Source organism: Apium graveolens, unplaced genomic scaffold, assembly GCF_009905375.1.
Source record: "Apium graveolens cultivar Ventura unplaced genomic scaffold, ASM990537v1 ctg4371, whole genome shotgun sequence".
NCBI classification, from domain to species: Eukaryota; Viridiplantae; Streptophyta; class Magnoliopsida; order Apiales; family Apiaceae; genus Apium; species Apium graveolens.
In genome coordinates, this window is record NW_027418512.1 from 1 (window position 1) to 25214 (window position 25214).

At 31.4% G+C, this 25214-nt stretch overlaps 3 protein-coding genes and 3 long non-coding RNA genes across 6 annotated transcripts; all 6 read right to left on the reverse strand.

Annotated features, from left to right (window-relative positions):
- Positions 1-1455: 1455 nt before the first annotated feature.
- On the reverse strand, positions 1456-5688 carry LOC141701788 (uncharacterized). Its single transcript, XR_012566902.1, has 5 exons — positions 5570-5688; positions 3780-3868; positions 2248-2463; positions 2086-2140; positions 1456-1575 (listed from the first exon to the last, which is right to left on the reverse strand). It is a non-coding gene; the product is annotated as an uncharacterized LOC141701788 (long non-coding RNA).
- Positions 5689-7466: 1778 nt separating this feature from the next.
- LOC141701783 (auxin efflux carrier component 5-like) lies at positions 7467-10767 on the reverse strand. Its single transcript, XM_074505424.1, has 6 exons — positions 10694-10767; positions 9955-10040; positions 9454-9614; positions 9272-9348; positions 9084-9160; positions 7467-7505 (listed from the first exon to the last, which is right to left on the reverse strand). The coding sequence occupies exons 1-5, from the start codon at positions 10714-10716 to the stop codon at positions 9157-9159; spliced, it is 351 nt and encodes a 116-aa protein (XP_074361525.1). The 5' UTR covers positions 10717-10767; the 3' UTR covers positions 7467-7505; positions 9084-9156.
- An 819-nt stretch (positions 10768-11586) lies between these two features.
- On the reverse strand, positions 11587-16598 carry LOC141701785 (uncharacterized). The gene is made up of 4 exons (XR_012566900.1): positions 15779-16598; positions 13831-14005; positions 11742-11813; positions 11587-11630 (listed from the first exon to the last, which is right to left on the reverse strand). It is a non-coding gene; the product is annotated as an uncharacterized LOC141701785 (long non-coding RNA).
- Positions 16599-17680: 1082 nt separating this feature from the next.
- LOC141701786 (uncharacterized) lies at positions 17681-18185 on the reverse strand. Its single transcript, XR_012566901.1, has 3 exons — positions 18074-18185; positions 17826-17965; positions 17681-17735 (listed from the first exon to the last, which is right to left on the reverse strand). It is a non-coding gene; the product is annotated as an uncharacterized LOC141701786 (long non-coding RNA).
- A 2689-nt stretch (positions 18186-20874) lies between these two features.
- Positions 20875-21303, reverse strand: LOC141701787 (uncharacterized). Its single transcript, XM_074505425.1, has one exon. It carries the CDS (start codon positions 21301-21303, stop codon positions 20875-20877), a length of 429 nt encoding a protein of 142 aa, XP_074361526.1.
- A 164-nt stretch (positions 21304-21467) lies between these two features.
- Positions 21468-21797, reverse strand: LOC141701781 (uncharacterized). The gene has a single exon (XM_074505422.1). The coding sequence runs from the start codon at positions 21795-21797 to the stop codon at positions 21468-21470; it is 330 nt and encodes a 109-aa protein (XP_074361523.1).
- Positions 21798-25214: the final 3417 nt, after the last annotated feature.

The following is a 25214-nucleotide window of genomic DNA, read 5'->3' on the forward strand; positions in this document are numbered from 1 at the left end:
AAATTTCATCAACAGTCGTTGACAAATAACTAAATAAGACTATATATCTACAAATCATATGGGCCAATTAGGAATCTGAACAATTACTAAAGCGGAAAGTATTCAATTGGGAATATGAACAATTGTCGAAAAGGAAAGAAAGGTATACTTAGTTCTCTAATATATTCGCGAAAAGGTAATAATAGGGGCTTTAGACAGAAATTAAAGGGACTAGGGTAATAATCTTTATCTTTTGCTTTCTACAACCATGTATTATTCTGGGAATTACCAGATCCAGTAGGTGCAGCTGCTCTATAATATTTGGACTCGGGTACACAGAGTCATACATATCCAAGTATCCATCATCTACCCACATCTGCAAACTATACAAAGTCACCTTCAAAGCACCGGTAGATCTGCGATTATTACCGGAGGGATGATTTTTACGGCAAATTTGAATATTTTTTGGTGAGGTACAATTATTTTCCAGTAATGACAAAGAAAGAAGGATTCGGTTTCAAGACCATGAATCTGGCACGGATTCCGCGCCGACACAGGTACCGCCTATTGAATAGCCGAGTCGGAGCAACACAGCCAGCAATGGGTATGAACCCTTATCAAAGGATTAGAAGAGGCTCAATCTATCATTAATCCTCATCCCAAATAATGGAGTACAAACACTATACTCGCTCTCAACAAAATGTTTTGATTTTACAGGTGATTAGATTTAGGTTTCCATTTTAGGGCTTTCATTTTAGGACTTTCAGTTAGGTATACATCACTAACTGATCTAACTGATTACGGCTTCAATTTAACTTTCTTCCATTTAGTCATAGGTTTTGCATTAAAGGGCGAGTGTATCCTGTGATTCTACCTGTTGAAGATAAAAAAGTTACCGGAAAGGTTTGTTTAATAATCCATCTTGACTTTCAGCCTGAATAGCATTAATGATATATAGCCCGCTATAGTATTAATAATTTCCATTCTTTATCTAGTCATGAACTTTTAGATATAATCTTCAAATTACTTACTTCCATGTGATGATTCTCTTACTATTATCATCATAGAACTTTTGAGCAATTTGCATGTGTGCTTTGTGACATCGGGTAACATAGGTTTCTATAGCTTATCCAATGTAAAAAATCACATACCCGTTGTTTTAATAACTGAATCATCAAAAGCAATAATGCTTTTCATATGCATAGCCTCACTATATACTAATCTGTAAGTTGTAATTATATTTAGGAATTTCAAGTTGCCTCACTTTCTGATGCGGATTAAAGAAAAGAAAATGAAAGAAATCATTTATGAACTTGATTCGTGAAAATTCCATTATCTGCAAATTTACAGTGAATGTGTGCATTGCAATTTGTTATATGAAGTGATTAGTACATGGTCAACATGTCTGCTTCTTTATCTCTTTGTTGCTTCTAGTTAATGTATGCACTAGCCAAAAAGAAGTAACTAATATAAACATGCAGATTCATTTTACACAAACAAAGTTGTAGCCAATGTCCTACTTACCAAAGCATGTTGCAGACGGGCATTCTCTTCTTGCAACACGTGCAGTTCCGCTTCCAGATCACGACTATAAGCCTAGCCAATCATAATACATAAAAACAAACTTTAGAAACAGACTTGGTGCGGCCCTCTCAAAGACCACGGTTTTAATCCAACATATTTACATAGTCATACTTATTTTTTGTGATTATTTCTTCGTAAATAGAAATTATTAACAAAATTATTTTTCTGCAACCACTTAACAAAGCACTAGGTATCACTTTGCACCTATCATATTAATCCTTCACTATAATCATTTCACTGTAAATATACCGTAAATGCCTCATTGCCCTCCGATAAAGTTAAGTATTAACATTAATTTTTCAAATTATACGGGTTTACGCCTGGAAATTTCGACATTTCAACGTGATCCGTTTAAATAGAAAGAACAACCAAAAATGAATGTGGCCGGATCCATTCTAGATTTCTTCTTCATACACTTTACACACACACACAATTACACAAAACTAGATCAACTTGTTGTATGTAACAAAAATAAATACTATTATATATCTCGCATTAATTTCGAAAAATACGAAGAATTACCTGGAAACTACACGTGAACAGGAGCGGAATTCGTGGAGCACTTTCTTCATTGTTTCTGCAAGTAATTCAGAAATTCAAACAAGAATGAAGAATTAAATAATAATAATAAAAAATTATCCTCATAAAAGATTGTATAAGTGAATAGAGTCTCGAAATTGACACCTTATAAATAATAAAAAGGGGCGATTGAGAGATTGAATATGTTGAGACAGCTTCGTGTACAAAGAGAGATCGATCGGATGCAACTCGATTTCACCTCTAAAACCATGCTTCTATGAAATTGCTTGTATATGTAAAAGATATAATCCCTAAGCCGTATTATATAGGCCATGCCGGGGACGAGCCCAAGTCCACTGCCCATTTCCTTATTTTTGAAGCCTGTTAAGCAAAATATGGGCTTAGTAAATTAAGTGGCCCAACTAGCCCAAGTCCAACTTTAGTATGTCCTACTTAATTATTATTTAATCAGTTTTATGTAATTTTTAATTTGTAATATAATTAAGATATAATATATATATTAATAATGAAATGATTAAAAAAAGATTTCAAAAGAAATGAAAATATTAAAAAATGAAAAAAAAATGAAAATTTTAAAATTTAAATAATAATAGGATTGAAAATAAAAATTGAATACACTCGGATTTTGAAAAACTTTTTCTAATCTCTATTAAATACCATCAGATTTTAAAATATTTTTTAAATTCAAATTCAATGCCTCTTTATTTCAATTATCTAAAAAAATCCTTTAAAATCTTGATCGAATACATTCCCGGATTCGGTGCCCCACTCCCCCGGCCCCAGCCCACTCATTGTCTACTTCAATATTTCTTGCATATGGCTATATCACAGACTTTTTTCAAGTATGTTTTGACATTTAAAGTCATATTCTTTAACAAAAATATTTAAAGAATTTTAAATCTGAGTGACAGTTCATGATTTAATAGTTCTGAAATTTTTCTAAAGTAATTTACATAGTTTTAATACAACGTTGATTTTATGGAGTTCGAATTTCGGTGACCGAAAATATGGGTTAATCTGTAATAATCTACTTAAATATCTAAAATAATTATATCAACTATTAAATATTACATACATGATTGCATGTCATTTCTTATTATAATAGGAGTTAAAAACCTAACAAGACGGAACCAGAAATAAAATTTATGGGGACCGACTAATATTTGGAGAAACCAAACTAAATTATTTTATATTTTTTTCAACATTTTACACTAAATTTTTTGTGAACTTAGACAGTCGGCGGATATCAAGACTTTCTCCCGGTGCCCTCTAATTCCGCCTCCTGAGGTCAGATAACAAATAAGAATATCTACTTTTTATCGATGTTCCATGTTAGTATATATAAAAAATCTGGTTAGTGCGTATCTTCCAATCAAACTTTAAAATTTTAGATTGATCCGTTACTCGTTATTATGGCAGCATTTTCTGACATAATTGGTGGGGGAGGGGGTTTTGAGCTTGTCCGAAACACATGTTAAAAAATTATTTTAAGATAGAATAATTAAGCCGAAACAAATAAACATTACTATCTAAGTTTAAATAAAAAACTTTACAATCTATAATGTTAACTGAGGATATAACCTTTAGGTCAATCTCTAAGAATTCTAGCAGAATTAGAATCTGATGACTGCTTCGGAATAACGCATCAACCATATTCACGTCATCATCATACTTACATCTTTAACTATATTTCCTTCCATTGCACTTCTAAGCTTTTCATGACGACGTTGAAGCATTCTTCACGAAAATTAGTGCTTGTACCACTCTGTAGTTAAAAGGAAAAAATCATTATAATCAAAGCACATGCTATAATCAGGTGTGTATACATGATCCAATACTTCATCAAATGAATTTTTACTTTATCTTCCCGGATGATGTTTGAAGCGGCCGTACAACTACAACTAATTTTGACGATACAAGTAATACTATACACATAGCGAAAGAAAAGATGAAAATGACCTTGCACCCTTTTATTACGTTCAATATACTTCTGTTCATTTCATATGCATATACATAGGCAACTTCAGCAACATATCTCATGGATAATCACTTTTTTCATTAAGACAGACCATGGGGCCCTTAAGTTTTTGGCCGAGCAGAAAGTGAGTAATTGGTTGCAGCATAAATGGATAACAAATTGATGAAGTACCATTATACTAATCTTTACAGAAAAGTTCTGTTGCGCAACATAAGGCCTTGGATTCCTGTTTTAAAGAAGATCCCAAGGGCATGATAGTTTTGAAGGAGGGGCTAAGGACAAAAAAGCTAAAGTATAGCAAGGGTGTTGTAATCTTTTACTTGAAGTAGAGGTTTAGTATAAACTGACCATCAATATTTTAATTACGTTCATGTTTGAACTATTATTCAGAAAATAGAAGTTATTATTCCACCAACGTCTCTCTCTATAACTGAATCCTATCTGATTCTCTTGCATTTCTAGCCTAAACTTTCTATTCCTTAACTTGTATACTATTCTAAGAAATCAAACACAAACAAAAACATCAGAAAAACAGAAAACTACATGTCAAGGCATGTCACTGAATTTAATAGTGTTGTCATTGATTTAGTATTTTTATAGCAGAAAATATTTAGCCAGAGGAATATTTGGTTGGCATATAATAGAATTACTTCATCCAAGGTGAAACTCGATAAGTTGTAGTGGGAAAAGTTTCCTCAACTGTATGCACATCAATATCAGCATACAAATTCTTCAGTTTAGTAAGCTTAAGACCTCCAAATTACAATTGTAGGCTGAAATTAATATAAGCACTTTATGGACTCAAATCATCATTTTAACAAATCATACCTTGGCAAACTTTTGTCTGTTGTAAATTAAAATGTTTTACATCTACATTTTACAAATTCAAATTCCAACATTGTCAATTACTCTATGAATTGAAAGGTGTTTATTCAAATACCAAGTATAACAAGAAGATGGAAATTTCTATTTAATTTATTGCATTGTTAGTTTAATTTTACATTAAACAAATACTCCAAGTCCATATTCGACATGAAAGTTTATTCTAAAAATATTGTACGGCCATCATCAGGGGATAGAGTAGCATCTAGATCTGGTACAGGAAGTTAAGAAAACGGTAGAGAAACCAATCAGAGAAGCACATTTATTTAGTGAACATTGTTCAAAAGGAGCCTGTACACATTTAATATTTCTTTGTTGTCTACAACAGAAGACTAGATGGTTAAAATTAAGACCCTGATTACAAGCTAGCAAGGCATTATATTTGAGACCTCATTTATCCACCAAAGTAAATTCCTTCAAAAGTTGTGAAAAGGTTAGACTATATATCTACAGATCATATGCCAATTAGGAATCTGAACAATCGCAAGCGGTATTCAATTAGGAATATGAACAATTACCGCAGAGGAAAGGAAGGAATATCAAGTATTTATATACTATATATGCAAAAAGATAATAAATAGGTCTTTGAAAAAGATTAAGAGACACCTTTTGTTGTCTGCACCCATGCATGTACTATTCCGGGCATTACCGCATCTAGTAGGTTGCAGCAGCTCTAAATAATTGGATGGACATTAATGAAGAATCCACAGTAATAATATTTTGAGCTTCATCTGAGCCAATCATGGTCAGATGCTATGGATTTAGATGGCCTGCAACAGCTTCCTCAAGCAATTGCTGAAAACCAGGGCACTTGTTAAGAAAATTATAAGAAAAAGTTTATAACATGATCAATAATATGATTCTAAAGTAACTTATTATTAGACCTTCCCGTGTTACAGTAAAGCACACCACTTCCATGAATAAGTAAAATATCTATGATTTGATATTGCCGGTAAAAGATATAGCAGACACTAACTATGTACAGCATTCAGAATGAGCTGTGACCAGTCTCCAGTGGAGTAATCTGGAATATGTAACAAAAAAAAATTGATACCTCAGAGAAGCAAATGACTAAATAGGTATTCTGAGTCTCCATATGAGATTTATGAATCCAAATGTGAATATTTAAAAGGTAAAAATTGACTACTTTTGCATCTACCAAATGACGTTTCTTAACCTCCCAATATGGTTGCACGATGACATCAGTAATATGTTGGGTAGTATTTCATTCTAGGGATTTTTTTTTTTGCGAAAATTCTATTGATTTTAGTAGAGCATGAATTTCTATAACAAATTTAAAATAATAGCAAAAAATAAAATCCTAAAAAATAACAACTGCAACAAATATTACAAATCTTGCATTAATTAAAAAAAAATGAAAAAATTACCTGGAAGCAAGATGTCAATGACTCAACAGGGGAGGGGAGGGGAGTCATGGAGCATTTTCTTTCATTGATTCTGCAAGTATTTCAGAAATTTATGAAGTAGACGTTGAAGTTCAATAAAAAATCTAAAAAAATCACAGATAAAGATAGTAAAATAATTCAGTCAATTGTCTAACTATGCCACAATATAATCAAGATTGTATAAGTGAATAGAGTCTGGAAATTGACACCTTCTAGTTCTAGCATAACAAATTACAACTTCAAATCAAAATGAATTGTGGAAATCGTAGGCAATAGATATACATTTATATTTAACTTGTTGTAGGAAAAGTCATGACTAATTAGGCTACTTATAGGACTAATCTTGTGCATCTGTTTTACGTTTAACCATATATATAACATGCATTCTACTTGTATTGATTTGAAAATATAGTTTATTATTTTCATTCCAACAAAATACGGCCAAAATCTTACCAGCATCTTGTAACCCTTTTATTTATCTCAAATTTCTTTCCGTGATCGATGACTGCAATACAATCTTCTGTAGAAAGATAAGCCCGATCCACCTGAAAAATAGATAAGATGTCAACTTCTAAGTCAGAGCCTTCATCTACAAGGCAGTAGATTCAAGTTTTTAAAAAATTGACATGATATCATTCACTTGAAGCTGCTCCATAAGCAATCTAATCTTCAGAATTGTCACACAACAGATAGAACTCAATAGTAAAAAAGAAATGATAGTTATATGCGACCTTACATCAGTCAAAACAAGTTTTTGCATATTTGGCACTTAAAAAAAAGATGTTTAGTTTGGGCTAAGAGACACTTGCATCTATATTATCTACCTTAAAGGTTTCTTATATCTGAAATTGTTATATGTTTTATGAGGAGATTACTGCACCATATTTTCCTCCACTTATCTTAGTTATAATTAAGTTTTTACATCCCTTATTTCGAAGAAGAGTGTAATAAACGGCAGATGATGACAGCTATGCTCATTTATTGTGCACTATGTAGTACAAACTCAAGGAACCCACCCCATAAGACTGTATACCTCATAATCAAAAGTAATTGCATCTCCCTTGTTCACTGAAGCATTTTCGATCAGACAAATTGTCAGATAATTCAATGTTTCCAAATCTTCTATCCTCACTTCACTGTAAACCACATGAATTTGGTCAGTCCAGGTAGCAGAAACAAAAGAGGAGGAGCTAAATACTGTAAATTTCACTACGGAAAAGCTTTCATAGTATCAAGAAATCTAATTAACTAACAGATCGCAAAGTATACATTCTTTCTCTTTTATTATTATGTGGCAAATGATCAAAATAACAGTGAAAAGGGGAAGTGTCTAAATGGCACATCTGAAAAGGCTCCAAGTTTTTGGGACGGTATATCTCATGGATAATCGCTTTTTTCATTAAGACGGACCACTGGGCCTTTAAGTTTTTGGCTGAGCAGAAAGTGAGTAATTGGTTGCAGCATAAATGGATAAAATTGGTGAAGTACAATTATACTAATCTTTACAGAAAAGTTCAAGAATATATTGTTGCTGATGCGCAACACAAGGCCTTGGATTCCTGTTTTAAAGAAGATCCCAAGGACATGATGGTTTTGAAGGAGGGGTTAAGGACAGAAAAGCTATAGTAGCAGGGGTGCCAACCCAGTTTGTTACATTGTTTGATGCTTGTTAACGTGCCCTGGTGCAGCTTCCTTGTCAAGTATAATATCAAATTTGATGATATTCCATAGTAGCCCATCCTTTCAAATATCTCATACACTGTTACATTAATATTTTCATTGTCAATTAGTATTAATTGTTGTACTATTAAACTTTATACTCATGAAATTACTATTTTAAAATGTAATCCCCTGCTCATTTTCTGGCTTCTCTGCAAAACTGGCTATATTTACTACTATATAATATTTTTTATTTAAATACAAAAGGGCACAAATTAGTTGGTGCATGATATTGTAGTTGCTACAACATGAAGATAAATGAGGGTAAAAACTCTATACGAACTATATTTTTATATTACACAAAAATTCTTTTACTGTAAGTAGAGGTTTAGTATAAATAGACCATCAAAGCCTTTTGCACAAAAATTCTTTTACCGTAAGTAGAGCTTTACTCTCTCTCTCTATCTCTCTCTCTATATATATATGTATATGTATCTATGTATATGATAATTCCTACAGCCTGTTTTGAATAGTATCTTCACCCCCTTCCTAGCCTTTTACCCTGAAAGTTGCAAAGAATTACATCTCTTGCCATCATGCTTTCCTGTGCTGCAGAGCTAAATGTACTTCTTTGAACTCTCACATGTAAACAAGCTTCCGCCGGAAGCTTTAACTTTGAATAAGGTTTCTCAAGCTCTAGGCTAAATATTCTACTTGACTCATTAATTTATTCAACTACAGATTCGACTCATTAATATTCAATTGAACTAAATAAAGTAAAAATGTTCAAGCCCATAAAACATAAATTGCTCCCACCATAACATTCAATTAATTACAAAATCACGCTGTGTGTATAAATAAAAAATAGCAGTTAAACCAATAGAACAATATCAGATCAAACACAAATTTATATTAATATATATATTTATATGACTGTATTTATATATTTTTATATATATATATTAATGTATTACTTGGTTTTAAGTAGTATAAGTTTGTAGATCTCTAAATACAGGAAAGAGTGAAAGAGTTTCAGTGGCAAAAACAGTAATTACCCATGGCTAATGCAATCGATATCTAGTCTATATTCTTGAGCATAATAGAAAGATAAGTATGCTGGAGGAAGTGTCACCTGAATAACATTTACAATATATGTAGTTAGATCGCCATTGAACAAAATCAATTTGTTAACACTGAGTTTATAGTTTATACGTATCATTTCAGTGGCAAAAACAGTAATTACCCATGGCTAATGCAATCGATATCTATTCTATATTCTTGAGCATAATAGAAAGATAAATATGCTGGAGGAAGTGTCGCCTGAAATAACATCCACAATATATGTAGTTAGATCGCCATTGAACAAAATCAATTCGATAACACTGAGTTTATAGTTTCTACGTATCATTACGAAATAGTCAGTACCTGGATTATTGTTGCCTTTAACACTTCACCATCTAATCCTAAATAAAGACAGGCAAGGCCCCAACAAATTGGTCCCATGATAAACCTCCAAAGGATGCCGGTAATAGGGACTCCAATCGACCAATTTTCATCTATCTTTTTATTAATTGCCATGAATAAACCTGAAATATGCATAGCAGTAAGCAAAGCATATATATGAAGAGAATCTGGCTATATGTAAGGATGTCTACAACAAATTCAGATATTATATCTAATCAGGAAGAGTCACAGATTAGATTATAATGTGTAATAAATCCGTCCTAAATAACCTTAATTATTTTTTTAATGAAGGCTTGCAGACTTGCAACTGCTATCATCAGGTAATAAACCACTTTCCTTATTAGGCACTGATCTGTTTTTTTACTTGGCCTAATGTCCAGATAATGTGTGTGTGTATGTGGAATTGTATGTAGCTATGAAGAAGTTACACGATGGACTCGGGAATTAGTGCTTTGAACTTACCCAAGCAGAACATGTAAGTGCCCACAGCTGCTTTCGACACAATCAAAATACATTCCTCCATAATGCTTGGCATCTCAAAATGCAACCTGAAGCATAATTTCCATCCAGAAGTTAGCATGATGATAACATAAAAAAACCCATTAATAATATCTAATTTTAATTGTCAAAGGTTCACTGGTTGGCATAATTCACGAAAAGTGTCTATATTTGAGTGTACGCATGTGTATAAGGTATGGGGATTATAGGAAAATCTCTATACACAACTAACAACGATAATTAGAGCTACTATTATCATAGAACTTTTGAGCAATTTGCATCAGGTTACATAGGTTTCCATAGCATATCCAATGTAAAATTCACATTACCCGTTGTTCTAATAACTGAATCTTCAAAAGCAATAATGTTTTTCATATGCAAATCATCACTATGTACTAATCTGCAAATTGTAATTTTATTTAGAAATTTCAAGTTGCCTCACTTTCTGTTGGGGATTATAAGAAATAAAAATATGAAAGAAATTATTTATGAACTTGATTCGTGAAAATTCCATTGTCTGCAAAATTACAGTGTCTGTGTGTATTGCATTGTTATATGAAATGATTAGTATGTGGTCAACATGCCTGCTGCTTTATCCTCTTTGTTGCTTCTTGTATATGTATGCACTAGTCAAAAAGAGAACTAATAATAAACATGCAGATTGGTTTTACAGAAACAAAGTTGTAGCCAGTGTCCTGCTTACCAAAGCATGTTGCAGGAGTGCATTCTCTTCTAGTAACACGTGCAGTTCCGCTTCCAGATAGCGAGTATAAGCCTAACCAATCAGAATATATGAAAACAAACATTAGAAACAGACCTGGCCTGGCCCTTTAAAGACATGGTTTTAATCTAACAAATTTACAGTCATACTTATTTTTTGTGAAATTTCTTCTTGATAGAAAGTACAACAAAATTATTTTTTCTGCACCCACTTGACAAAGCACTAAGTATCACTTTGCATCTTCCATATTAGGCTCAATCGATCATTAATCCTCATCGCAAATAATCATACAAATGAAAATATGATCATGAAGAAATTTACCATTAATAAGGGTCGCTCGCTCCTTAAAAATATATGAGTTTCCACCAGAATAGTCTACAAAAAAAAGGTAATATATCCTAATAAAACTAAGCGGACTCGATCCCTATGGCTTATATAATGGTTAACTAGACACCTCAAGAGAGGTCCCCAAATTCTATTCTCTTTTCGAATAAGGTTTCTCAAGCTCTAGTCTAAATATTCTACTTGACTCATTAATTAATCAAGTCTAGATTCGACTCATAAATATTCAATTGAACTAAATAAAGTAAAAATGTTCATAAATTGCTCCCACCATAACATTCTATTAATTACAAAATCACACTATACGTATAAATAAACAATAGCAGTTATACCAATAGAACAATATCAAATCAAACACTAAATTCTTCGAGTACAACTAACAACGATAAATAGAGCAATAAATCCATGTCGAATGAACATACTCAAGCGCAACAAAACAACACAGTAAGATCGCAGTCAATAAAACAAACAACGTACATGTATATATGATGATCGCATTCAATTAATTAAATCGCAATAAAATGAAGAATTACCTGGAAACTACACATGGACGGGGTGAACACTTTCTTCATTGTTTCTGCAAGTAATTTCAGAAATTCAAATAAAAATGAAGAATTAAATTAAATAAAAAAACATAAATTATACTCAGAAAAGATTGTATAAGTGAATAGAAATTCGAAATTGACACCTTATACTCGATTTCACCTCCAAAACCATGGTTCGATGTTTGGTGAACCTGATAACCTTATAACCTTATAACCTGTTAGAAGTACAAAATGTTACAAGTACAAAATACAAATTAAGATAACAATATAACTTACTTAGGGTTGACAAAATGTCTTCGTCTTGTTAAAGTACAGGCATATCTCTTACAACATAAAGTATTATTTATATTCATAATAAATGTAAATATATAAAAAAATATATTAGAATAATCAAATTTTAACCGGGTTTTTAATCGGGTCAGGCCGAGTACGTCAATATACATATAATTCTGAAATTATTACTTTATATTTTAGTTGGGCCCTTGATAACTTTCTAATTTTTTTTATCTGATACTCTTAGCGAGAATATTACTTTACGACCGTGCCCCAAATTACGATTGACAAAATTTATACCTAAATAAGGTTATAACTTTATCCGATATTACTTAATACAGGTTTAAGTGTAGATATAACAAAAAGATTGCGGTTTACATGATCAGCCTGTACAAATACTCATGCTGGCCGGTGAGCATTTTTTCTGTTAATTAGCTGCATGTCATAACTAAAAAGTTTTAAAATCAATTACAGAAATACCAATTCACATTTCTAAATCCATAAACTCTTCTCTCTCTGAAATTACAACATTTCTATGGTCTATGTTGTTTCAGCAAACACCAAACAAAATATGTTTTCATCAACTACATCTTTCCGAAATATTGCATGCAAATCAAAAAATGTTGTTGGTAACTAATAATATCCATGACAAAGATCTATGTTGGACAATTATTGTTGAAGTTAATAGTAACCAATAATTAAAATAACTTCTCTCTCTCGCATGAGAGTCGGCCGCCCTAATTTCACCTAACCCTATCCGCCCTACCTTCTTTTTCACCCTTTCTACCTATCTCTATCTCCATATTTATCTTCATCCCCTACTTTTATTCACTTTTTCTTTAATAAAATCGAGATTTGTTTTACAAAACTCGAAAAATTCATTACAGTTATTCACTTTAATTTTCAGATATACTAAGGTAAGAGCTTGGATTTTATAATAAAATTCAGTTTTTGCATTCAAAATCTCTGGTCTAACAACATATTACAATTTGGTGTTATTCTGAGATTTTTGAAGACAACAGTCATTTAAGCCCAATATTGATGCCTAAAGTCTAAATTGGATTCAGTGCCCCACTCCCGCGGCCCAAGCCCACTCATTGTCTACTTCATTATTTGTTCCATATGACTATATCACATATATTTTTCAAGTATGTTTTGAAATTTCAAGTCATATTTTTTTTGACAAAAATGTTTAAAGGATTTTAAATATGAGTAACAGTTCATGATTTAATAGTTATGAGATTTTTCTAAATTTATATAGTTTTAATACAACGTTGATTTTGTGGAGTTCGAACTTTGGCGCCCGAAATATGGGTTTATTTCTAATTATCTACTTAAATATCTAAATTAATTATATCAACTATAAAATATTACATACAGGAGCACCCACGTGTAATTTACATGTCATTCTTATTATATAGGAGTTAAAAACTAACGGGACGGAACCAGAAATAAAATTTTCGGGGGACCGACTAATATTTGAAGAAACCAAATTACATTATTTTATATTTTTTTTCAAAATTTAACACTAAAATTTCTGCGAACTTAAACAGTTGACAGATACCGAGACTCCCTCCAGTGCCCTCTAGTTCTCCCTCTCAAAACTAGGTCAAGCTTCTTGCACTAACAAATTGCAGAAGATAAATAAGAATATTAACCAGGTCAAGCTCAATGCAATGAGTGACAGATAAGAATATCTACTTTTTATCGATATTGCATGTTAGTTAATTATTTAGAAAAAATCTGGTTAGTGCGTAATTTCGTATCACACTTTAAAATTTTAGATAGACTCGTAATATGGCGACCCTTTTTGATATAATTGGCGAAGGATGGGTTTTGGGATTGTCTGACACACATGTTTATTTTACGCTATAATAATTAAACTGAAACAAATAAACATTACTATCTAAGTTTGAAAAAGAAAACATTACAATCTATAATGTTAACTAGAGAAATAACCTTTAGGTCAATCTCTAAGAATTCTAGCACAATTATAATCTGACTGGTTTGGTGGTTTGGAATCACGCATCAACCATATTCACGTTTCATCAATATTCACGTCTTCAACTATATTTCCTTCCATTGCGACGTTGAAGCATTCCCCACAAAAAACCGTGCTTGTACTTGTACCACTCTGTAGTTAAAAAGAAAAAATCATTATAATCAAGCACATGCTATAATTAGGTGCAGTATACATGATCCAATACTTCATCAAATGAATTTTTACTTTATCTTCCCAGATGATGTTTGAAGCGGCCGTGCAACTACAACCAATATGACAATACAAGTAATACTATACGCATAGCAAAATGAAAGATGACCTTGCACCCTTTTATTACGTTCAATATACTTCTGTTCATTTCATATGCATATACATAGGCAATTGGGACAGCATATCTCATGGATAATCACTTCTTTCATTAAGCCGGACCACTGGGCCCTTAAGTTTTTGGCTGAGCAGAAAGTGAGAAAGTGGTTGCAGCATAAATGGATAACAAATTGATAAAGTACAATTATACAAATCTTTACAGAAAAGTTCAAGAATATACTGTGCGCAACAGAAGGCCTTGGATTCCTGTTTTAAAGAATAGTTTTGAAGGAGGGGTTAAGGACAGAAAAGCTAGAGTAGTATAGCAAGGGTGTTGTAATCTATTACTGTAAGTAGAGGTTTAGTATAAAAAGATCATCAATATTTTAATTACGTTCATGTTTGAACTATTATTCAGAAAATAGAAGTTATTATTCCACCAGCGTCTCTCTCTCTCTAACTGAATCCTATCAGATTCTCTTGCATTTCTAGCTTAAAATTTCTATTCCTTAACTTGTTTTACTGTTCTAAGAAATCAAGCACACACAAAAACATCAGAAAAACAGAAAACTACATGTCAAAGCATAACACCAAATTTAATAGTGTCGTCATAGATTTAGTAATTTTATAGCATAAAATGACAAATTATAGCATTTAAAAAAGAACTCGCATAAATATTTAGCCAAAGGAATACTTGATTGGCATATAATAGAATTACTTCATCCAAGATGCAACTCGAGAAGTTTTAGTGGGAAAAGTTTCCTCAACTGTATGCACATCAAAATCAGCATACAAATTCTTCCGTTCAGTATCTCTAGTAAGCTTAAGACCTGAATAATAGACATCGACTCCAAATTACAATTAAGCTGAAATTAATAGAAGCACTTTATGGACTCAAATCATCATTTTAACAAATCACACCATGGAAAACTTTTGTCTGCTGTAAATTTATACGTTTTACATCTACGTTTTACAAATTCAAATTCCAACATTGTCAATTACTCTATGAATTAAAAGGTGTTTATTCAAATACCAAGTATAACAAGAAGAAGGAAATTCCTATTTAAATTATGGCGCTGTTAGTTTATTTTTACATTAAACAAATACTATCAGTCCATATTCGACAAGAAAGTTTATTCTAAAAATACTGTACGGCCATCATCAGGGAATAGAGTAGCGTCTAGATCTGGTACAGGAAGTTACGAAAAAGGTACACAAACCAATCAGAGAAGCACATTAATTTAGTGAACATTGTTAAAAAGAGCCTGTACACATTTAATATTTCGTTGTTGTCTACAACAGAAGACTGGATGGTTAAAATTAAGACCCTGATTACAAGCTAGCAAGGCATTATATTTGTGACCTCATTTATTCACTAAAGTTAATTCCTTCAACAGTTGTGAAAAGGTAAGACTATATATCTAAAGATCATATGCCAATCAGGAATCTGAACAATCGCCTAAGAAGTATTCAATTGGGAATATGAACAATTACCGCAGAGGAACGGAAGGAAAACCAAGTATTTATCTACTATATATGCAAAAAGATAATAAATAGGGTCTTTGAAAAAGATGAAGAGACTAAAGTAATTATGTGCACCTTTTGCTTTCTGCACCCATGTACTATTTTGGGCATTACCGCATCTAGTAGGTTGCAGCTGCTCTAAAATAATTGGATGGATATTAAAGAAGAATCCACAGTAATAATATTTTGAGGCTTCATCTGAGCCAATCACGGTCAGATGCTATGGATTTAGATGGCCTACAACAGCTTCCTCAAGCAATTGCAGAAAACCAGGGCAATATGGTTGCACTGATGACATCAGTAATATGTTGGGTAGTATTTCAATTCTGGTGGATTGTATTTGTTGCTGTATATATTTTGTTGAGATTGTTTGACGAATTGATTAAAAGAAAGGTCGGAAAATGCTACAAATGCGGACTGAGTTGGCTCATGATCAGGGAGAACCATATTCAAAACTCAATTTTTTTGAGAAGCATCTACAAGAGAGGCGGTGTTACTTATACCAATTTACAGCAACCTGAGCAGCATGTCTTAAGGGATGAAAAGAGTTCACAGCATTCAAGTGATGGAGAGCGCCTTATACAGGAGGCAGAACTCGAACAATTAGAGAGTGATACCGACAGGTTGAGGACTGAAATTATGAATATCCAAAAGGAACAGGAGAATGCAGATAATTATCTGTTATCTGTTAAAGAGAGGCTGAGAAGGACTGAACAGAAGCAACAGCAGATGTTCATTAGCATGGCCAAAGCATTTCAGAACCCCTTATTTAGCGAGATTCTTATGCAGCAGCTCAGGCCGAAAGAAGCACTGGAGACTGCTGGAACTTCAAAGAAACAAAAGCTGATTGCTCCACAGTGCAACAAAGGTCCAGCGGAGGCATCCTATTATCCTATATATGCAAAAAGATATAAATAGGGTCTTTGAAAAAGATGAAGAGACTAAAGTAATTATCTGCACCTTTTGCTTTCTGCACCCATGTACTATTCTGGGCATTACCGCATCTAGTAGGTTGCAGGTGCAGCTGCTCTAAATAATTGGATGGACATTAAAGAAGAATCCACAGTAATAATATTTTGAGGCTTCATCTGAGCAAATCACGGTCAGATGCTATGGATTTAGATGGCCTGCAACAGCTTCCTCAAACAATTGCTGAAAACCAGGGCACTTGTTAAGAAAATTATAAGAATAAGTTTATAACAAGATCAATAATATTAATCTAAAGGAACTTATTACTAGACCTTCTCATGTAAAAGTAATGCACATGAATGATTACTGAACATGAAAATATGCAAGATATAAAATGATGGTCAACATGTCTGCTGCTTAATCCTCTTTGTTGCTTCTAGTTTATGTTTGCACTAGCCAAAAAGATAACTAATAATAAACATGCAGATTTGTTTTAAAGAAACAAAGTCGTAGCCAGTGTCTTACTTACCGAAGCATGTTGCAGACGTGCATTCTCTTCTTTTATCACGTGCAGTTCCGCTTCCAGATCACGAGTATAAGGCTAGCCAATTAGAATACATGAAAACAAACTTTAGAAACAGACTTGGTGAGGCCCTCTCAAAGACCACGGTTTTAATCTACCGTATTTACATAGTCATGCCTATTTTTTGTATATATTTCTTCATAAATAGAAATTAAAACAAATTTATTTATTCTGCAACCACTTAACAATGCATCTTCCATATTAATCCTTTACGATATAATCATTTCACTGTAAATAAACCGTAAATGTTGCCCTAGGATAAAGTTAAGTATTAACAATAAATTTTCAAATTATATGGGTTTGAGGCTGGAAATTTCGATAGTTTTAACGGATCGGGATCCATTTAAATAGAAAAAATAACCAAAAATGAACGTGTAACGTATCCATTCTAGATTTCTTCTTCATAAACTTTACACACACACACAATTACACAAATCTAGATCAACTTGTTGTATTTAACAAAAATAAAAATATAATAGAATTACCTGGAAATTACACGTGAACAGGAACGAAAATCATGGAGCACTTTCTTCATTGTTTCTGCAAGTAATTCAGAAAATCAAATTAAAATGAAGAATTAAATATAAAAAAAAAAAATTATACTCATAAAAGATTGTACAAGAAGAGGACCTTAAGAATCTCTGCACTCCATGAAATGGTGAGCAGTGAGCCCAACAATTGCTTGCAGGAAACATAAAAACATTTTCAAACTTGAGTTGAAACTGTACGGGGACGGGGACGAGATTCGTGGAGCACTTTCTTCATTGTTTCTACAAGTAATTCAGAAATTCGAATAAAAATGAAGAATTAAACTAAAAAAAAACATAAATTATACTCATAAAAGATTGTACAAGTGAATTGAGTCTTGAAATTGACACCTTATAATTAATAAAAAGGGGCAATTGAGAGATTGAATATGATGAGACAGCTTCGTGTAGAAAAAGAAATCAATCGGCTGCAACTCGATTTCACCTCCAAAACCATGATTACATGAAATTGATTACAATAAACGGGTGCTAATCCCTAACCCTAAGCCGTATTATATAGGCCGAGCAAGTGCCATTTCCTTATTTTTGAAGCCCAGTAAGCAAAACATAGGCTTGGTAAATTAGGTGGTCAACCAGCTCCTATTCAAAGCCCAAGTCCAACTTTTAGTAAATCAAGTGACCCAAGTCCACTGCCATTTCCTTCTTGATGGGCTTGGTAAATCAAGTGACCCACTCCGACTAAACGTGTTTAAAATTTAAAATTTAAAAATTAAATATTAATAAGATTAAAAATAAAAATATTACTTATTATTAAAATACATTACATAATTAAAAAATAAAATATTACAAGAACATGACAATTTAAAATATTACATCTGAAACAAATCTATCTATTATATATCTAATACAGCAACAGGGGTTCGCTGAGCAAATTTAATCATAAATACAATAATTAATGTTCATATAATATTTGTTTTAACCATTAATGTTCATTCATTATTTAATCATAGATACGGTAATTAATGAGCAAATTTAATCATGAATATAATAGTTAATATCCATACAATATTTGTTTTAGCCATTAATACTCATTCATTATTTAATCATAAATACATTAATTAATATCCAAACATTATTTGTTTTAATCATTAATACTCATTCATTATTATATAATTAATACAGATTCATTCATGTAATTTTTATTACCTCAATTAAAACATCATTAATATGTAAGTCATTAAAAATAATTTCTTCATAAAATTTACATACTCTATTAAAAAATTAGTATAAAAAATTTAAATGATAACCATTGCATAAGAATTCATATAATACATAAGTTATCACATCATTAACTTATTAATATCGATTAGTTGTTGCATACTTAATATATATATATATATATATATATTTATAACTAATTATTATAGAGATATATGCATGGATCATATAATACCTAAGTTATGACTTACTAATATAGATTAATAATTGCATACTTAATATATACATATTCATTTATAACTAATTATTATAGAAATACATGTACGCATGTATACATACATACATCCAAACATATGTACGTATGTACGTATATATGTATATATATAATAATTTAGTTAGAGATGTTATATTTTCAGAGCAGGTTCTTAATTATCAGAGCAAGACAATAAAAAATATTATATTACCCTCAGTTTATTTTTCTATTTGGCATGGCGTAGTATTGTCTTATCCTTTTTATTTGCTCCGAAAATTAAAAACCCTCGTCTTCAAATGAAATTTTCCTTAAATTTCCCTTTTAGTTAATGATTCAAATTTTTTTGTCTACAAAAATTGTCCTTATTTTTAACGTAAGTTAAATTCTAAAAACGAGAATACATACATTATTAATTATCAAATTAATAATATAAATAAGTGAATTTTAAATATAAAGTAAAATTAAATATTAATATTAATAGTAATAATTTTAAATTTCATTAAAAAGAAAAAATATTTCATTTTAATAGCAGGTTTATAAAACATATATATTAAAAATTCTAATAATAATAATAATCATTATTTATATTATATTAATAATAATTATAATAATAATAATAATATTATTATAACAAAATAAATAATATTAATACATGAGAAACTTGAGTACAAAATCATGTTATTTATAAAAAGTGGTAGTACATTTAAATTATAATAAATTTTATTTGTACAAAATATTATTGTTCGTCATTAATTTTAATGATATTATCACAGCCTACCAGTGACCTTTAATAACACAGTTGACTGACATATACCATATTTATCACATTAACACTAATATTTAGATCTATTATAAACATTTGCGAATTAAATATTACAAACAAATGAACTAGATAAACTTATATATTAAATATGATTATGTGGATCAGAACCATTGATACCTCTAACTGAATATATATTTATATCTAACCATGTCATACTTTAAGTATTATATTTTTGTATTTACACAAAAATAAATAAATTATGGGCTTTCATATATATATATATACATACATATATATATATATAAATACACACACATATATATATATATGTATATATAATATATACACACACATATATATATATGTTTATGTATGTGTGAATTTATGTAAAAAAAACCTTTAACTTATGGTCTTCATAATCATAAAATATATGATAATGTTGGTTTATATTGGTATTTTACTGCGTCATTATGGCATGAACGGATAATATTAACTAAAATAAATAATCTTGGTAAAGTTTACATATTAAAATACAACCCGAAAGCGCCTAGTATGCCGTGAGATGTGGATTTATTAATATTTTTTGAGAGAGGGGAAAGAGTTACTGAGGTCGGAAATTAAAATTGAAGAATACTAAAATTCAAATAACAATTATAAAATAAAATCTTATGTAAACAAACAACTATATTATGTAAAATTACTAAAATTTCTAAAAAAAATTCATGGATCGTCCTTAACAGTAAAAAACAAGAAATGTCACTACAAGTCTCTACGTTAATTGTAGATAAACACTATTGCACCAATGTCATCAAAATAAAAATCTACTCATATACAAAAATAAATCCATCATCATTAGGAGGGGGGACAACATGAAATATTATCAACAAGAATAACTAAAATAATATCGATTCGCCCAATATAGAGCATGTCCGTGCATTGCACGGGCTATAGAGCTAGTTAATCATTATTATGGAACATTGTGATATGCTCAACCAGATCGAATTGTAGTTGACAATGTTTCTGCCTGTCACAAAGTTGGATAGTCCTTCCGATATACATTTCATTAGAGGCTAAAGATTCTTCGCCTAAGTTTGGAGGCGGTAAGCCATATGTTGCATCATCGTAAGATGGTAAAGCGCCAAAGGGAGTGGCGTATGTGTCTCTCTCATCCTCAACGATCATATTATGTAGTATAATACACGCTCTCATTATTTTAGCGAGATCTTCTTTATCCCAAAATTGTGTTGGATCATGTACAATTGCAAATTGAGATTGCAACACGCCAAATGTCATTTCTACGTTTTTTCGATGACCTTCTTGATATTTGGAGAACAATTTTCTCTTTTCACCCTGTGGGCGTGGAATTGTTTCACGAACGTAGCCCATTCAGGATAGATTCCATCTGTTAGATAGTACCCCATGTTATAGTTGTTACCATTAATATTGTAATTTACCTCAGGAGCACGACCTTCTAGTACATCATCAAATATCGGTTATCGGTCTAACACATTCATGTCGTTATTAGAACCAGCAACTCCGAAAAATGTATGTCATATCCATAGGTCCGATGAGGCAACAACATTAAACAATATTATTGGAACTCCTTTATGACCCCTCATGAACATCCCTTTCCATGCTTTAGGGCAATTTTTCCACTGCAAATGCATGTAGTCAATACTCCCCATCATTCCGGGAAAACCGCGAGCCTTTCCCATTTTTATAAGACGTTGTACATCATTTGAGTTTGGCTTTCGCAAATATTCACTCTCAAAAATTAAAATAATATTGGTAACAAATTTTTTCAAGCATTCAATTGCAGTGGACGTACCAATGCACACATAATCATCAACTGCATCCGTTCCAATTCCATATGCCAACATGCGTATGGCCGCCGTGAATTTTGTAAAGGTGATAGGCCCTTTCTTTCCAATGCATCAACCTTCTGCTGAAAATATGGATCAAATTTTGAAAGAGCATCCACAATTCGAAGGAACACGTGTCTTCCCATTCGAAACCGTCGTCGGAATGTATCTAGAGGGTATACTGGATTTTGAGCAAAATAATCTCTCTCCAATAGTTCATGACCCGCTTCACGGTCTTTGCATATCACTCGTTTAGTCGTGGTTGACGAGCCTTCTTCAATAAATTCTTTAGACATATCAGAGTTCTCATCCGTAGTATATATTTTGATTGCACTGTGAATGAAAAAAATGAGTTGCAGACTATCACAAAGAACAGACATGTTTTATAGGAGATAAAAATAATAAAAGAAAATGGCTAGTTCGAACTAAAAATAAACAAGAACTAAATTACAACGGCTAGTTCCAAATAGAAACAAACAAAAACTAACTTCCAAGAACTTATTCCAAACAGAATCAAACGAACAATTAGTTTCCAACAACTAATTCCAAATAAAAATAAACAAGCAACTAGATTCCAATGGCTAGTTCCACCTGCGTCTTGATTTGACTTCCTCAATAATTTTGGCATAAATCTCTCGTTGAGCCTCTTTCATTATACTAGTATCAAGCGTAAGAAGTTGCATATCTGATTCATTCTCTTTCCTAGCCTCCTCTTTTTCTTAAGTTCATTAAACTCTGCCATTAGATCTAATCTCCTGCATAAACTAGCTTTTATTTCTTCATAATCTTTTTTTTAAGATCATTAAACTCTGCCTTTTTTTCCCCTCCCTTTTAGCTGCTTTTGTACCTTTAGGACGAACCGGTGATTCAACAACATTCTCATCTGTTGGTGTTTCATTCATCAATGATGAGTAGTTCCCAAAATCACTAAATTTAGTTCTCTTTGCACTTCCATTATTTGTCTCTTTAGGCTGTCTCCATTTAGGATGTCTCTTTAGATCATTCCAATGCTTGTCAAAATTAAACTTCTTATTGTATTTAGTTTTATGGAAACCATGAGCTGCCGCAATTATGTTGTCCAAATTTGTACCACTCCCCATTTTTGAGACAGCTTCCTCATAACATGTTCTATATTGCTAAGCCCCTTCATTTATTCGTTGCCACCTTTTTTTGATAGATATTACCCCTCTTTTGATAATACCGTGATTACTTTATTCACAATAGTTACAAATTTGATCCCAAAATTCACCTTTTTTATTCGCCCCGATCAAGGGATCAATCGACACATTCAACCATGCGCTAATTAAGAGTTTATCTTCAGGAGGTCATTTCACTTGTTAGGGGAATGACAAGGGTTTGGAAGGTGGTACTGGGTTAACGATATATGAAACTAATATCATATGACGTATGTTTAGTTGATTGCTATAATTGATATTGATAGTATATTAATATCATGTTTGGTTGATTGTTGCAATTTATATGAGTAATTTTAAATATTTTTAAGATTATAATTTTAAATAATTTAAATAATAAAACATTTAATATTTTTTTTATATTTTTTAATTGCTAACTTAATTTTGTATTATAAAATTACACGTAGTATATAAATTATTATAATTATTATTTTAAATTTCTTATTGTGTGCTATTTTTCGGCTGTAAATATCATTTAATATTATTTTTTCAATAGTCATTTTTAAATTAATATTTATAAACTTAGGGGTGTATCCTTATTTAATAAATTTTTTAGGTTCAATAATTCACTTTGGATATTAGAAATATTTAAAAACTAGTTGCCCTCCTATCTCTCTCTTTCGCAAAATCTTAATTCTTATTTTTTCGATTGGTTAATGATAAACACTGTTTTGATAATTTTTCCTAATTTTTATTTACTTCAAATAAATCTATCTCTTCATTAAGAGTTTTAGTTCTATGTATAGGTTTTCTTAACTATATATTGTGTTTTGTTCTCTCTCATTGTGAGAGTTTAGTTTGTTTGTTTTGTTCTCTGGAATCGTACATCTACAAAATTTCGTATATTGGTTCATTGATAGGGGTCCTATCAGATTACGACTATTATTAATTGTTCGAATGCGTTTCGACACGTCAAATTTCTGTGTTCTCACAATTTCAACAGATTGTTGGATTGTCTTTATAAAATGATGTATATGTCAACTATGCGAGCGAGAAATATACAACAGTGAAAGATCCGATCAACGATCGTAGTTTTGTTCAAAAAGACTATGATTTGATTTATCTTGATACGTATTTATTCAGTTTTAATTATTATTATATTTTTTTTTGGATTTTAATTAATAAACTAATTGAATATCCAATTTTTTTTAATAAATGACAGCTAATTTAACAATCTTGAACATTTTTTTTTAACGTAGGTAACCGGCGGCCGCTACCCATCGGGTGCGCACTAGATAAACCTTACGGGCTCCTAAAGTTCAACAACTTCCATTTAGATTTTTGAAATATTAAAATAATAAATTAATAATTGGTACACTGATATAGAATTTAGGATTTTAGAAATCAAACTCCAATTAAAATTCTAATATCTAATTTAGCAGTTTTTAATTTTGTAGGGTTCAAAATGCCCCGTTAAAATTTTAAAAATATTAAAACTTAGTAAAATGCACAACAATCCAATTAGAAAAAATTGGGGAAAGCGTTACTTAAAGCGATCTAACTTAAGTAACGTTTAGCATAACAAAAAAAAATTAAAAACCTCAAACACAAGTTCATCTAGCGTCATGGACAAAAAAAGGAAAAAAATAGTATTAATAACAACCAACACGCTAAGCAATTTAGTGTTTTAGCTAAACATTACCATTTTCTGCGTTTCTACATACTATTTTGGGCTGTTTTTACATGCGTGCCATTTTAGACATTTTTCTACGCATGTACCATATAGGGCTAACAACAAATATACTTGGTGTTATTATTATCTTTACATTATGAGAAGCAATTTGTACTTCAGGAATGTGAAAGAAAACATTATACTTGAACAAGGTACATAATCTGACTGCAGGTTGGGTTTTTAAATCTTGTTAACTTTCTTGACTTTTAATTGTCAATAGGATTGTTGATTAGTGAGTTGAAGACTTTTACTTGGTCAGGTAAAACGCCGTTCAGGTAAGAATAAATTCTACGAACTTCAGCAGAATTGGAATTTGACGTAGGTTCAGAAGGAATATCGTCTATGTCAAAATCTCTACGAATCCGCAAAATAACATTTAGTTCAATCTCTAAGAATTCTAGCAGAATTAGAATTGATGACTGCTTTGGAATAATACATAAACCGGTCCCAAAAGTCCCCCGCCTAGTATGTCGACATCATCGTCAATATTCACGTCTTCAACTACCTTTCCTTCGATTGCACTTCTAAGCTTTCCATGACAACGTCGAAACATTCCCCACAAAAAATAGG